This window comes from Pomacea canaliculata, linkage group LG2 (genome assembly GCF_003073045.1).
Source record: "Pomacea canaliculata isolate SZHN2017 linkage group LG2, ASM307304v1, whole genome shotgun sequence".
Taxonomy (NCBI): Eukaryota; Metazoa; Mollusca; class Gastropoda; order Architaenioglossa; family Ampullariidae; genus Pomacea; species Pomacea canaliculata.
In genome coordinates this window covers 27,663,725-27,677,430 of record NC_037591.1, presented here as the reverse complement: position 1 = coordinate 27,677,430, position 13,706 = coordinate 27,663,725, and the positions used below count along the sequence as shown (strand labels likewise).

Below are 13,706 nucleotides of genomic sequence, written 5' to 3'. Positions count from 1 at the left end.
TCGTTAAAACTATTTTCACTTGAAATTGTTTGCCTTGAAGATTTTTTTTATTTAAAGCCAGCTATGTCTTTGAATGTCTAATGCTCGACGGTTAAGGTTTGTTGAGATAAGTAAATGACTTTTGGTGAAAGAAAGATCCACGCCCGATAGCCTGCATGCTGAACGATTTAAAGACATTGTTTCATTTGCCTCAACCGTGTCTGCCTCTTTTTTAAGACATTGAACCTCGTAGACTGGAGTGAAGAGTTCTCTAGGTATGATGTACTATGATATCTTTAGACAGGGAGGAGGAAGGCGAGAGTGGAGGAGGATGGAGAGAGAGATAGAGAGAGACATACACACACAGAAAGAGAGAGCGGCGTACACACACGCACACGCACACACAAAGACAAGAGAGAAACAGAGAGGCCAGGCAGGGACTGAGGCCTGAGTCCATCTGTAAGTGATGGCTGACAAGCAGTGTTGTATGGCTGCTACTCCGTAATTCCGTGCGGAAGACCCCAGGGCAGCGGTGATTATCCTGATCATAAATGCTGGAACAGGATGCATAAACCAGAGATCGTGAATCGGCTACCAGACCACGTGACATCAGCTTCCGGTGTTTGTCTACCTGAATGCCATGGGAACGACCTTAACTTCCGGGGATCACGCGACTGGCGCAGTGTAAGAAGTTTTCCAGGACCGTAAACAAGGTCCCTCTGGAGGTCGTTGCGTGTTCAGGCTTGCTTCCTGAGCATCAGCCGCCTGGGGGCTCGGGTTTATATAGCTTCCCAAATGGCAAGGGGCAAGTCTTTATCTGTCTTTTCTCTGTAACTGGCTGAACAACAACGTCATCTTCAGCGAAAACACAGCTTGCTCACCTGTCCGAGCTGCTAACCCACTCTCACCCAGGTCAGTCTCTTCGGTCAGTTTGTGTTACTGTCCTCTCCTCCCTGGGTCCCACTGTTCCTTTCTGTTTGAGTTGTGTCAGAGTTGAAAGCCTTCGCGTACCTCTCAAAACCTATCCCTTTAACAAATGCCTCTCATAATCAAGCCAACTCTGGTAATATAAACTGTCAAGATACTGCGGCTGATGTGATAAAAGATCTTTAAAATATCTACATATTTTCAGAAAGGTAGCTACTACTGAGCAATTTGTTGTGATGGTAACATGCAGGCCCGTTCTTAGCCCCCGCGGGGCCCGAGGCAAAGGGCATGTGCGGGGCCCTCACGCCACAATCACACGGTTTTAGTTGGGATCTAAAGTCACTTTTTTTCTCAGGGATATCTCGTCTTTTATCATTGACAGCACGCTGCATACACATTACAACATAAGCCTACGATTAATTTATTTGTAACGTTCGTCAATAGGTTACAATCAAAAGCGCGGGGCCCATTGAAGCGCGGGGCCCTAGGCAGATGCCTCGTCCGCCTGCCCCTAAGCACGGCCCTGGTAACATGTGATGATAACACGGACACCACAGATGATGATGATGAGGAGGATGATGATGATTGATGATTGATGATGATTATTATTTAGGGAGAGGGAGGAGCGTGTAACAATAATTCGTTTATGATGCCGTGATGGCGTTTAAGGAATTAGTAGCGGCTCTGCAAGAGACCTCGAGAAAAACTTGTTACTTCACTTTTTTAATTCTGTGGTTTAAGTGCATAAGAAGAAAATGGTAAAACATGAACAAACATTTTATATAAAGTATATCTGGTTGAGTACTGTTGTTTCTCAGTAAAGAAGACTTTACAAAAAACTTTCAGGGGAAAGAATCATACACATCAAAGGAAAAAAGAAACGAGAGAGAGACTCAGATAAGACGGAATCGTGAACATTTTAATGTGATTTCCAACCAATAATAACATGTAATATCACATGTAAACCAAATCAAAATAAACATAAACATATCAACAAATTGCTGTCACTCTGTGTATTTTTTCGAGCAGTGTGCGAGTGCATAGGTGGGTGTGTGGGTACGTGTTAGTAAGTGCAAGTTTATCAGTGTGAATCCATACAAACATTTTCACAAGAACATTAGCATGTGCAGGAAACAAAATAAATGCTAAGACCTGTTAACCACGTACCAACACTCCACTTCACTACACTATACTACAAAACACACACACACACACACACAATCCTTACAGAAAATTACACTATATTACACCACACGCGCACACACACACACACAAACAAACAAACCCACACGTACACACACAACGATTCTTATACAAATTACACTATTTTACAGACCACACACACACACATTCTCTTACTTTCGTGCAGTGCTAACCCGCACCCTCCGACTTGTGATCAGCGTAGAAAAGAAGAAAAGGCAGCTAGTTGTCCTCGTGGTCCACAGATCACGTGGTCTGACCACCACAGGTGTGGCAGACAGGCCCTGTAGCCACGACATGTGACCACGCCACGTGAGGTGGACACAAACTCACAACAACAGCGACACCAACATTGACAGTCACTTGACAGCATCAACAGACACAAGAAACAGAGACAACACCTGTCCTCACAAGGTAAATAACTCCAGGAACGATTTCTCACGTGACATGACCGACTGCACCATGGCACGAGACAACAATTCGCATTAGTCCGGTAGTTCATCTTAATTATGAGCAAATAGTTGTTAATATGTACAGCAGTATCTCAATAACCACCTTAATTCACGTGTAGAAAAATGTTAATTCAGAATCAGAATAATTTTATATCAGGACCAGTTGAGTTCCTTCAGTTATCATGTCACTGACAAAATACATTATCATATTACAGATAGTAATGCACAATGTTCAGCTCATTTAACGGCAGTTTATAGAACTGAACAGCACTCAGCTGGTCTTAATGTAGTTCTGTGACATTTCATCTCGCTCTTTTCTTCCACCACCAACCTCCACCACCAACACCACCACCACCACCATCATCAAATTTCGGGCAGCATTGCTCCCCCTCCCAGAAACCGAAGAACGTCCTGGGAAAATTTTGAGTGATTGGAATTGTTTAATTTTTGACCTTTTTGACCACCTCGCTGCCCATTTTCTGCAGCTGGATCACTTCGAACACATTTGTTCATATAAATACATTTCATGTGTTTCCAGGCCGTTCCTAATTCTCGAGCGATCATTGATCATGTCCACGAGTTTGGTTTTTTTTTCTAACCAGTTATCAAAAGTTCGTAGAGTACATTAAAATCTTTCATCGAAAAAGCCAGGTCATCCAATGAGTATCACTAGACATTGACATAGTCAAACTAGTTTGTTGACATGAAAGTTTCAAGTATTCACGTGATTACAATCAACATCACGAGCGTGATTCACGCTAAATGCTCGTTTGTCCTCCTCCCCGCCTTTCATCTTTCAGTTCTCTGATCCTGCATACATCCCGGGACATTCAACAGGATTGCCTAGTCTTCTGTTTCCATATCTTTAGCTCGGACAAATGTCTGTCATCAAGCATGTTTGTGATGATGTTTTATCGCCGTGCTTGTGAATTCTTCTCACCACATAATTTGACACGAGCTGCGCGCAATGATTCCAACCCTTGAACTATTTTCGGAATTCAGAGCTTCTTCTAGTCAATGGGAAATTTGCGTGTCAAAGAAAACCTTTATCTGATATATTGATTGGAGACAAAGGTGCTGCCACCTAGTTGTGATTTCCCCATAGACACGGAGATGACGAGATGGAAACCTGCATTCTCTGAGCAAACAGTTAACCCTGCATTTAGATGGTATACAGACCATAAGTGGATGCGGCATCCAGTGATTCTCATTGCACTGGCGACATGTGCATCGCCATTAAATTCTTTTGAGAAAAATTGTCTTTATTTTTCTGTATTTCTCACCATCAGTATTTTATAAATCTTTCTTTGTGTTTTGCGTTGTAGTTGATGTTATTCTGTGAGGTGACCGAAACCGAGTTCTTCTTGTCCGACACCAACGCACTTGCTCACACTGAGTTCCTCACATGCCCTCCCACACCCATAACCCCCTCGCACATGCACCCACACCGTTGCCAATGTGACTGACTTAAGTCTACTCATGCAGCCCGCCCCAGGTATATATTTCTGACTTCCTGTCTCACTGGCAGTTCGCTGCGTACAACACAGCTGTGGGGTTGGTGGCCAGGCAAAGTGGTTGATGTCTGGCTTGAACATCACGAGGGAGATGGTAGGTGGGTCTGGAGTGCCAAACCTCGTCGAGATATCGTCTACTCATCTCACCGAATCTCCTCGCTGCTACAGTTCATCGGAAAGTTTTAAACAACTTGTGGAAAGCCGCTCACCAGGGAGAATAGGACAGCCGCCATTGATCCAACGAATGTAGACTTCGGTTTTTTTTTTAATTTTCTAAATCCTTGGGTAACAGATGTTTGTAAAATACTGATTCATTAAAAGGATGGAAGAAGGTGAGTGTTGTCATCCAGGAATGGCGATGACGAAAGGATGCGACAATGTATATCAGGTTAGTCATGACAGCAGTTGAATCAAGTTAAAACAACAACAACAACAACAACAACAACAACAACAACAACAACAACAACAACAATGAAACAGCGACTAGTGCGTGAAACACCGAGAGGCTACACAAAGACACGCGAGATTTGATACGCCTGCTTGTCTCTCCATCAATTATCGTGCCGACAAAGATGGCGGCTAGTTGCTAGCCTGGTCACCACGCACACCGCCCACCGCCCAATGAAAGCACGTGATACTCGCCCCAGCGCCTTGCTGTCGCTTGAAGGCTGGAGCGAAATTCAATTTACCGGGTGGTGTAATTAGTTTATTGTGACGTAATTCACCTCTTTAGCTTGTGTAAGGGGGGCGGGGTAGGGATGAGGGGGAGGCTGGCTACTGATGGGCTTCAAGCTTCTATTTCAAGAGTTAACGGTGTTTACCGACGTAACTGCTGGCGGTTGGATCACACTGTGACGGAGTCAGAAATTACTGCGCCGTGAAAACGAGGTCCCGAGAGGGTTGGTAAACACTGTAGTGTTGTTGCACCTCACATACAGCTTTTAGTCGTTAGAACATCAAAGGGCGGAAAACAACGCGGTTCTTGGGGCGGTTTTGGTATGTGGAGCCTTTCGCGAGTTGGACATTAAGAAATGTGAGAGGAATGCATGGTTCCTGCTAAAAGAGCTTTAAACAGGACAGACAACAGACACACTGTGGAATTGTGACTCTGGCATTTTTATGTTCTTGTTTTTGTTTTGATGACAGGTATAAGATGTAACTGTCGTCATCAAGTCTTCGGTTAGTGTTCGGTTAGTGCAGCGGTGACGCACTTGTCATTCTACAGTAAGGGTCATAGGTCATGCTCTCAAAATAATTTAAAACACACTTAGGTAAAGACAAGTTAATTATTAACATCAGTCGCATAATAAATCTTTTAAGATGTGAGTGCAGGCAATGAAATGTCATCCAGGTGTAATACTCTGAAAATGCGAGTAATAGAGCAGCCACAGTAACATTTGAATTTTTTATTTATTATCATTTTACTGGTTGTTGTTTTTTTGTTTTGTTTTGTTTTGTTTTTTTGTTTTTTGTTTTGTTTTGTTTTTGTTTTGTTTGGTTTTGGTTTTTTTGGGTTTTTTTTTTTGACATTCTGCGTTTTTATTATTTTGTTATTTTTTGACTTCGATGGCATGGTTCTGCCTTCTTCAGATGGTTACTATGGGCGACAAAGTTCCGTAGGGCAAGTGAACCTGCCTGTAACCGACGCACGCGTCTTTTAAAAAAAAAATCTATTCCTGGTGAGGTCACGAAATGCACTATGCCCGTGGGTGTGACAGGAAACGACATAGAGGACAGGAGGACAGGAGACGATAGGTTTACAGAAGGACAGGAACTGCTGTTGCTGGAGGACAAAGCATGCGGCAGGGATGCTCGTGATGACACAGCCTCGTGCGCCCTCAGATGCAGGCGCGGACTGTGGTGGGTGAGTGGTGAGTGGTGTTCAGTGCGTGGTGAGACCACCGCCAGGGCTCGTTATTGCCCACATTTTCACAGCCACGGGCTAGAGACGTGCTCGGCCCTCCACCGCCACTCCCCCGCCTCATGGTGTCTGCGACTTTCCTGGCTTCTGTTTACCAATTCTCTGCCATAACTCATCCACCGCCGCCAGATTCTTGCGTTATAAACTTTTTTAGGAAAGTCGACATCACGTGCATCCTGCAACAGCAGCCTTGTGATCACATGGCCAAGATGGACATTTCAGTAGAGAAACACAAACAGTAATAATAACAGACTGTTTACCTCATATTTTCCGTGATGTCTCTTTTTTTGCTGAAGATCTGATTCCCTCTCCCTCCACACCCTCGTCCCTCATACCCGATAAATTAATCATTCAGTCTACTCGGTCGTAAAACACAGACGGTTGACCTTTTGGACCTTTGGTGCATTTCAGAGAGCAAGCTATTCTCCGGAGAGATGGAATGCGTCTGCAAAAGCGCCATCTTTAGTCGCACGGCGTCTGTGAAGGGGAAAGGTCTTCATGATGGCGACAACATTAGTTACAAAAATATGATGTCGGCATGATGTGATGTTTCTGTTTCCCACAAACTACTGCGACTGCGAAATTACTAGACTGGAAAATGTTTTCAGAAGTGAAGGTAACACTGTTATCATAGAAATAGCTTGGGGCGTGGTGCCACATGCAATGAGCTTCGTTTTATTATTGCAAGATTACACATCTTGCATTCTGTAATGTTAGTGTGGAGTTTTATTGACGATCTAATTTTCTGATATGTACATTATTGCATCCTCTCAGCATAAGCCTCTAATTTTCGCTGATTTGTTTTTCCAGACTTCAAATGAAATTTGCTACACTTGTTATAGGCTAGTTTCCGCCATCAAATGAAATAAATATTTCAGTAGCGAACTCAAGTTGTTGTCGACGGGTGTACAGCTGGGAAGGTGATCCGTGACAAAATGTAAGCAGAACTAAAAAATATAACTGTGGGAAAATAGTAGAATCCTAGTGAACTTCGCTGGGTTCCTCACCGGACTCTATGGAGGTCGAGCATCTTAAGGCATGAGCAGGGTTCGTCTCGTCTACCCAAGCTGACTTTTTTCAATCTTTATACAGAAACCAACCAGCAAATAGCAAGTTGAACTGCTTTGACGAACATTTACATAAGAGTTTAGTTCAAAAAATAAGCATGTTTTGACAAGCTTTGATAAGCTTTGACAAACCCCTGGCAAAGGTCGGGACGACGACGACGACGACGACGACGACGACAGAAGACTATTTACACTGTTGTAAACTGTACACTGATGTACACGACACTCAATGTTGTCCACAGAACTCAGCAAAACACGATGTGTGGACATTTGCTCTTGCAGTCAGGACTGAGACCTATGAGATCTTTGATAACCCTAACCCTTTGAACCCCCTTGCAGGCACTCAACCGAATCACATCTGTTGAGCGAATAGCAGCACGTGGAACCATCATGGCGGCCATAGTTCTGTGATGCCCTGTTGCTATGCGACCGTAGCCGGACTCTGGTGTTTACGTAGGGCAGAGGTTATCATCTGGACAGGCTTGTAAATGGAATACAGCCTCGATATGAATTTCCAGCTCATTGCACTGCGCTCCACACAAGCTTTACTTCGCAAAGTCCTTTAGACACAGACTGGAAACAAATGTACACGGAATTTACAATTTCAATAAACTTCTACCTCAAGTTCCTTCTGAATGCTTAATCTCCACGCGCTGAGTTTCTCTCCTCGTTAATGTCAGGCGTATTGTTCCAAACTGTCCCTTCAATAAACATAGTTTCAAGCATCATTAGACCTAATCCTCTCAGAACGAACACCGTTAAATGCGACAACACAAAACCACCACAGCATCCACGGCTCGTCCTGTGTTTTATGTTTGTAATCTATTATAAGCTTCACTGCCGTCAACGGTCGATTACTTTCAGCAAGATATCCTCCTCATCCGGGTTGGCCAAAATCTCTCGGTCTGTAGAGAACACCTGTTCGGAAGACGAGAAAAAAGTGTTTTGACTTTTTTTTTTCTCGTCACTTTACTTGGATGATTTATAACCCTATTTACTTTTCTTGGAATGCTTGAAATACATGTTCTAGCACGAATTCCGGTCGTTCTTAAAATATATGTTCTGGTAGGAATTGCAATTGTCGTAAAATGCATGGTCCTGGAGGAACTGCAATCGTTCTTGAAGCTGCCAAACACTCAGCTGAAGAACGCCGTGCATCAGACATGATTGCAGAAGTTTGTTGAAAGCTGATGTGGGTGGAGAGGGAAGTTGGAGGGGACAAAGGGAGAAATAAAAAATGAGAATACATTTTGTGAGGATTGGTTCGCAGCAACACAATGAACAAGACGAAAAGAAAGGGACGTAAGAGTTGTCTGTTCATACTAATCAGATGAAAAGATGTACAATAGAAACATAGACTGAGATCGTAGAGAAATGCACAATAAAGAGACTGAGATTGACAGAAAGAGAGAGTTGGTGAGCTCGGGTGAGTCACAAAACGAGACACCATCCACCTCCTGGTTGACTATCATCAAAGGCCTTCACTCCATCAAAGCCGAGTGACTGCGAAACTTTCATTTTGGAAATGTGAGTTGTGCAAATATCAGTCTTACTTACTAAACAAGATTCAAGTACTTCTTGTCATCTGGAAGAGGAGAGTGTGTTTTAAAGTCATCCATGCTCCAACACTGACGATTTTTCTTTTTAATCATCCTACACAAAGGTCAGCAAAGATCAGTATGCACGAAGCCACAAACGAAGGCAAACATCCTCCGTCTTCCTCCACCTTTCACCCGTTCTTTCTCTGTGGTCAGCCATCATCATTACGATGACAACACCAACAACTACCGACAAATGAGGAGACAATCGCCATCCTACACGTGAGAAATAGACTTCTCTGTGGTGGCCGTGGTGGCGCACAGTCCGTCCCCGTGGGTGTGGGTGTTGTTGCAGCTGTGGTCCACGCTCTGGTAGGTCTTCTTGCCGAAGCGCGTGCTTTGCGGCGGACCGTTGCAGACGCGCACCACCAGGTGCTCGCGGAACTGCTGGCTCATGGCGCAGTACAGCACGAAGTTCATGGCGTTGTTGATGAGGGCGATCATGTCCATCGTGTCGGCCAGCAGCATGTAGACGTTCATGAAGAACTGCTTGGAGAACGCGGACATGATGATGAGGAATGTCTGCGGCACCTCCGTGAGGATGTACATGACGATGATGACAAGAAGCATGGTGGTGGTGCACTGGTGCCGGGTGGTCCTCCCGCATTGGGTACTCTTTTTGGACTTGTTGGCCGAGGCGAACAGCCGCTTCCGGCGCGCGGCGCTCTCGTGAAGCTTCTTCAGCAGCAGTCCGATGAAGACGGAGATGAGCGTGCAGGGGATGAGCTTGCCGCCGATGGCGTACAACCAGAAAGCAGTGAGAGCCAGACGACTTGGGTTGGTGGAGCCGATGGCTGGTTCATTGAGTTTGTACAGGGTCATGTTCTCAAGCTGCACCTGAGGAGAAAAAGGAAAGGAAGATCTTCAGAAGGGGAAGAACGCACAGAATTATGTTGGTAGAGGATGGGAAAGAAAAGGAATTTTTATCGTACATTGAATGAATTATGCAATCCGCCTGTAAAACACATTGATAAAGAAAATAATTGGATTGGAATGAAACTGGTAAAAGGGAAACAAAGAAATCAACAATCAAAAGAAAGTGTGGCCAGCAACCACTTCTAACAAAACGTAAAATTGAAAGACAGTACTTTCAGACAAAAACAACAGCAAGAACCAATTGAACCTGTCAAGACTTTACATGAACTTTAATTTTCTCTAATCCTCTTACAGTTTAATAAAAACCTGAAACACAAAGCCACCTTTTAGCGCCGTGGACAGATTTGTATTCCCTGGACAATCCATAGCCTCGAGATTTTGTCTGCAAAACGTTGCAGGCGGCTAAAAATGAAAATGACCTTTTAAAATTGACCGCCCCAGGACTTCTTCGCATGGATGGCCCTTTCTCTCTAATTCCACCCTTTCCGATGTAAAAAGTCAAGCACGCATCTGATTACAGTCTGCTTTGTCTGCGTCTTCCTCTCCCGTGCCGACGCCCTGTGTCCACATCTTGCTTTGTCCAACCCTGCAAACTGCAAGCCCCACAAGACCTAGCCCTGTAGCATGAAGGTTAGTGGGCTTCTAAGTAAACCTTTGGGTGTAGTTTGACATGGACTTCAACTTGGGTCCTCAACTCTTGAAGATGCCTTGCAAGTGTGTTTACAGTAACTTGAAAATGTTTTTATTTTGAGATGGTTTGGTGAATAACGAAATACCTGCATTGAAAAGATTGTTTCTTTTCCTTATTTTTGTTTAACTTAAAACAATTAATCTTCTAATTGATACTTTAAATAGTGTTTTGCTCAACCAGAGAGATTTATATATTATGGAATATCACTAAACTTAAGTAAAGTGAGGATTTAAAGAAACAACTGATTTTTGAGCTTAAATTATTGTTTGAAGACATTTTTTATTGGTGTATATTTTTATCATTAAAGTTTCAATGTGTTTAAGGGGATAAGAGGAAGATGGAAGGTATGAAAACCTAAGAGACACTTATCTACCCCCGATCCGTGACTAGGGTCCTGAGACCACCAGCCCATCATGGCCAACCATCCCCTCTTGCCCACCTCTCTGACGCCGGTCATGAGGTAGTTGGGCAGCATCAGGAGGCTGGCGCCGGCCCCGATCATGGCGGAGATGATGCAGGTGGCTTGCAGGTTGCAGCACTTCTTGGTCTGCAGGTAGACGTAGCGCATGATGGCCATGAACACCGCCAACCACAGGGACGACACGTGGGTCGTGACGCTGATGTTGCTGTGCACGGCCATGTACACCGTCCACCCGTACGAGTACTTGGTGGAGGTGGGGACCAGGGTGCTCTGTAGACAGCGGCGAGAAATAGTTCAGGTAAAGCAAGACAGATATTCGAGGAGAAAGACTGACAGACACACAGGCAAAAAAAAAATTGTTCAATTTTTTTCTCTAAATATGGCGGTCTACCACTTCCAACACTCTTTGTCATCACTAGTAACAGCTGCTACATCACAAACACCAAAAGAACATCCAACACGGAGACATATTTGTTGCATGAATCAATAAGCCGTCAGGCCTTGATTTCCAAATGTTAGCATAAAAAATAATTAAACACACATGTGTCAACTCAAAACTGATATTAAGATCAAAACGCGGACCACCATGGTGGAAATGTTTGCGCCTGAGTGTGAACCTCCAGATTGAACTCTCACCTTGATGTAGAAGTGCAAAGCAAAGGGAATGTAGGACGACATGGTGATGAGGCAGCAGATGGCGATGGCGGTGAGGATGCAGTTGATGGGCGTCCTCATGGCGCCGCGAGTCAGGATCACGATGTTGAGGACGTTGGTGGTGATGCCGAACACGCATATGACCACACTCAGGTACCCGTGAATACCCCAGTACCTGGGGTCAGAGGTTACAATCAGGTTATCTTCTTTGGTGTGCTATAATTGGTGTTTCTTGTTTGTTTGTTTGTTTGTTTGTCGTCTGTTTTATGTATTTGTGGTGGGCACACACCTTGTCATCACCATTCTCCACTCACCACTCACCACTCACCACATAGCATAAGCTTCCAGATGTCTGTTGATGGAGGAGAAGGGACCCGACTCCTCTGGGCACTTGTCTCCAGTGGCCAGGCTGCCGTTATTTCCAGCGGTGACATTAGCAGCCATCAGACCGGCCATAATGACTGTCGTAAACAAATAATTGATGAGCACTGAGATGTTCGCAGCGTGTATTTAAATATTGCCATATTTTTTCATGCCACCAATAAGCGGGCAAAAAAAGCAAAGGGCAAAACATTTACATATCCATTATTTTAGCCATGGCCTGTCATGGCAAGGTTCTGTAAGGTGTTCCTCTGTGTGATGAATGTGCAATGGTTCAATTAAACATTTGCAGTGAAAATACTTAATATTTTGAGAATATCTTTACAAAAATATCGTTGGTGACTTGTCAAAAATCCTGAAGCTACACAAAGTTTTCAAACAGAACTGGTATTTATTTCATACAGCACAAACAAACTTTTCAACAAATCTAGATTATTAAAAAAGATTTAAAACAACACTTTTGAAAAGAAATTGAAAAAGTTTCACTGAAATTGTTTCTAGAAGTTAACAGTTGTAGGAACAGGTGTTGCATAAGCATCTTCTTGAACACTCATAAATGACAAACAGATAAAAGAAAAAGATTAATGTGTGTTTTCTGAGAAAGGGGTTAGGAAGGGTTGAGGCTTAAAACATTTATCTGCTGATATGGGTGAGAATGGCAGGCACCTTTTCATAAACATCATGCTGAAATGTCTCAACTCTCCTGGTAAGAAACCCACTGTGACACATCGTGCTGGTTTATCTCGAGAAAGACCCCCATGTCCTTTTGTTCGTCTTAAATTTTTCTCCCGTAATCCTGCCTCTCAGACTCCGGGGCAATTCCCGTCTCCAGGCTGTAAAATAATTTTCCATGCCCCCGTTTTCTTGCTCCTTTTGTGGAATGCTGAGCCAAGAAACCCCGGCGGTCAGCTACGAAACAAAGTACATTTTATTGGTTTCGTGTGACAATGGAAAAGCCCTGAAGGAGTTTGCACCTCCTCCCACTCTTGGCCAGTAAAACCATCGTGTGGTGTACAGGTCTGTGAGTTGAGAACTACCCGCCATAAAGCACACCCGCCGACACTCCCGGGGGCTGGGTGAAGACGTTGAGACAAAAGCATCTTAATGCCAACACACCACGAAGCTCGGTTAATGCTCCGAGGAGCTGAAGAACAATGAATGGACTGGATGGCTTATGGTCTGTCAGTAAATCAGGGAGAAAATAAAAGAAAGATGTAGGCTCACTGACAATCTGTGGAAGCGCTGGTCAAGACCAAGAAATGTTCGGTAGTAAAAAGAAATTGCATTCACTGCACCTCTCTGAAGCTTGGACTCAGGACTCGGTGAAACATCAGGACACAACACAAAGGGGAAACAATGTACAGAGAAGATTAAGATGGTCTTGCTGCAAGACCATACTCAACTCACCACTCTGTTCTAGACTTTGGAGCCACAACTTTTGGGATTTATAATGACAGGAAAGCAAATCAGGGCATTCTGCTTCTCAGACCTTTCTCTCCATCACTCACTGCCTATCTCACACCTCACATACCTACCTCCTCCTCAAGGAGTCTTCTGCACGATATCTGATTGTCCTGGAGCAGGAACTGCCCCAACAGCTGTTGCAGACACTAGTGGGAAACCTAAACCTGAAAAAAGATTTGAGTGATAAAAAACTTAATATTGAAATCAGTCATGACAAAGACAGTAAACATACATTCCAGGCTCTTCGGCAAAGTATATTATGATGGGTTCTAACAACGATGCAGTACCAACACACGTTTGAATTGCGAACATTTTCATTATTTTCTGACTGCAGTATAGAATGATCACCGCGGGTATCGCCGTTAAAATGCATTAGAAGATCATTTCTCCCTTTTACTTCACACAACAGTGATTTTCCCCTTAGTTTAATGTCCAAGGATTCCATTTTCATAGAAAAATAAAACTGCGTAAAGCTGACGCTAATCACCTTTCAAGGCCTCCTCCATTAAGCTCGTTTGTGCGTGTCCAGACTTGTTTTGTGGAGACTGGTCACGCACACGC

General features: G+C 43.9%; 1 protein-coding gene across 1 annotated transcript; it reads right to left on the bottom strand.

Moving 5' to 3' along the window:
* Positions 1-1,804: 1,804 nt before the first annotated feature.
* Positions 1,805-13,307, bottom strand: LOC112557994 (sex peptide receptor-like). The gene is made up of 5 exons (XM_025228171.1): positions 13,217-13,307; positions 11,629-11,761; positions 11,283-11,475; positions 10,665-10,916; positions 1,805-9,495 (listed from the first exon to the last, which is right to left on the bottom strand). Exons 2-5 carry the CDS (start codon positions 11,754-11,756, stop codon positions 8,875-8,877), a joined length of 1,194 nt encoding a protein of 397 aa, XP_025083956.1. The 5' UTR covers positions 11,757-11,761; positions 13,217-13,307; the 3' UTR covers positions 1,805-8,874.
* Between the last annotated feature and the right edge of the window lie 399 nt (positions 13,308-13,706).

Bases quoted from the DNA above. Each gene is read 5' to 3' on its own strand.
- LOC112557994 (XM_025228171.1), bottom strand. From the start codon at position 11,756: ATGGCCGGTCTGATGGCTGCTAATGTCACCGCTGGAAATAACGGCAGC. The intron at 11,476-11,628 runs GTGAGTGGTGAG...CTCTGACCCCAG, and splicing joins CTGGAAGCTTATGCTATGTG to GTACTGGGGTATTCACGGGT. The intron at 9,496-10,664 runs GTGGGCAAGAGG...TTTTCTCCTCAG, and splicing joins TCATGACCGGCGTCAGAGAG to GTGCAGCTTGAGAACATGAC.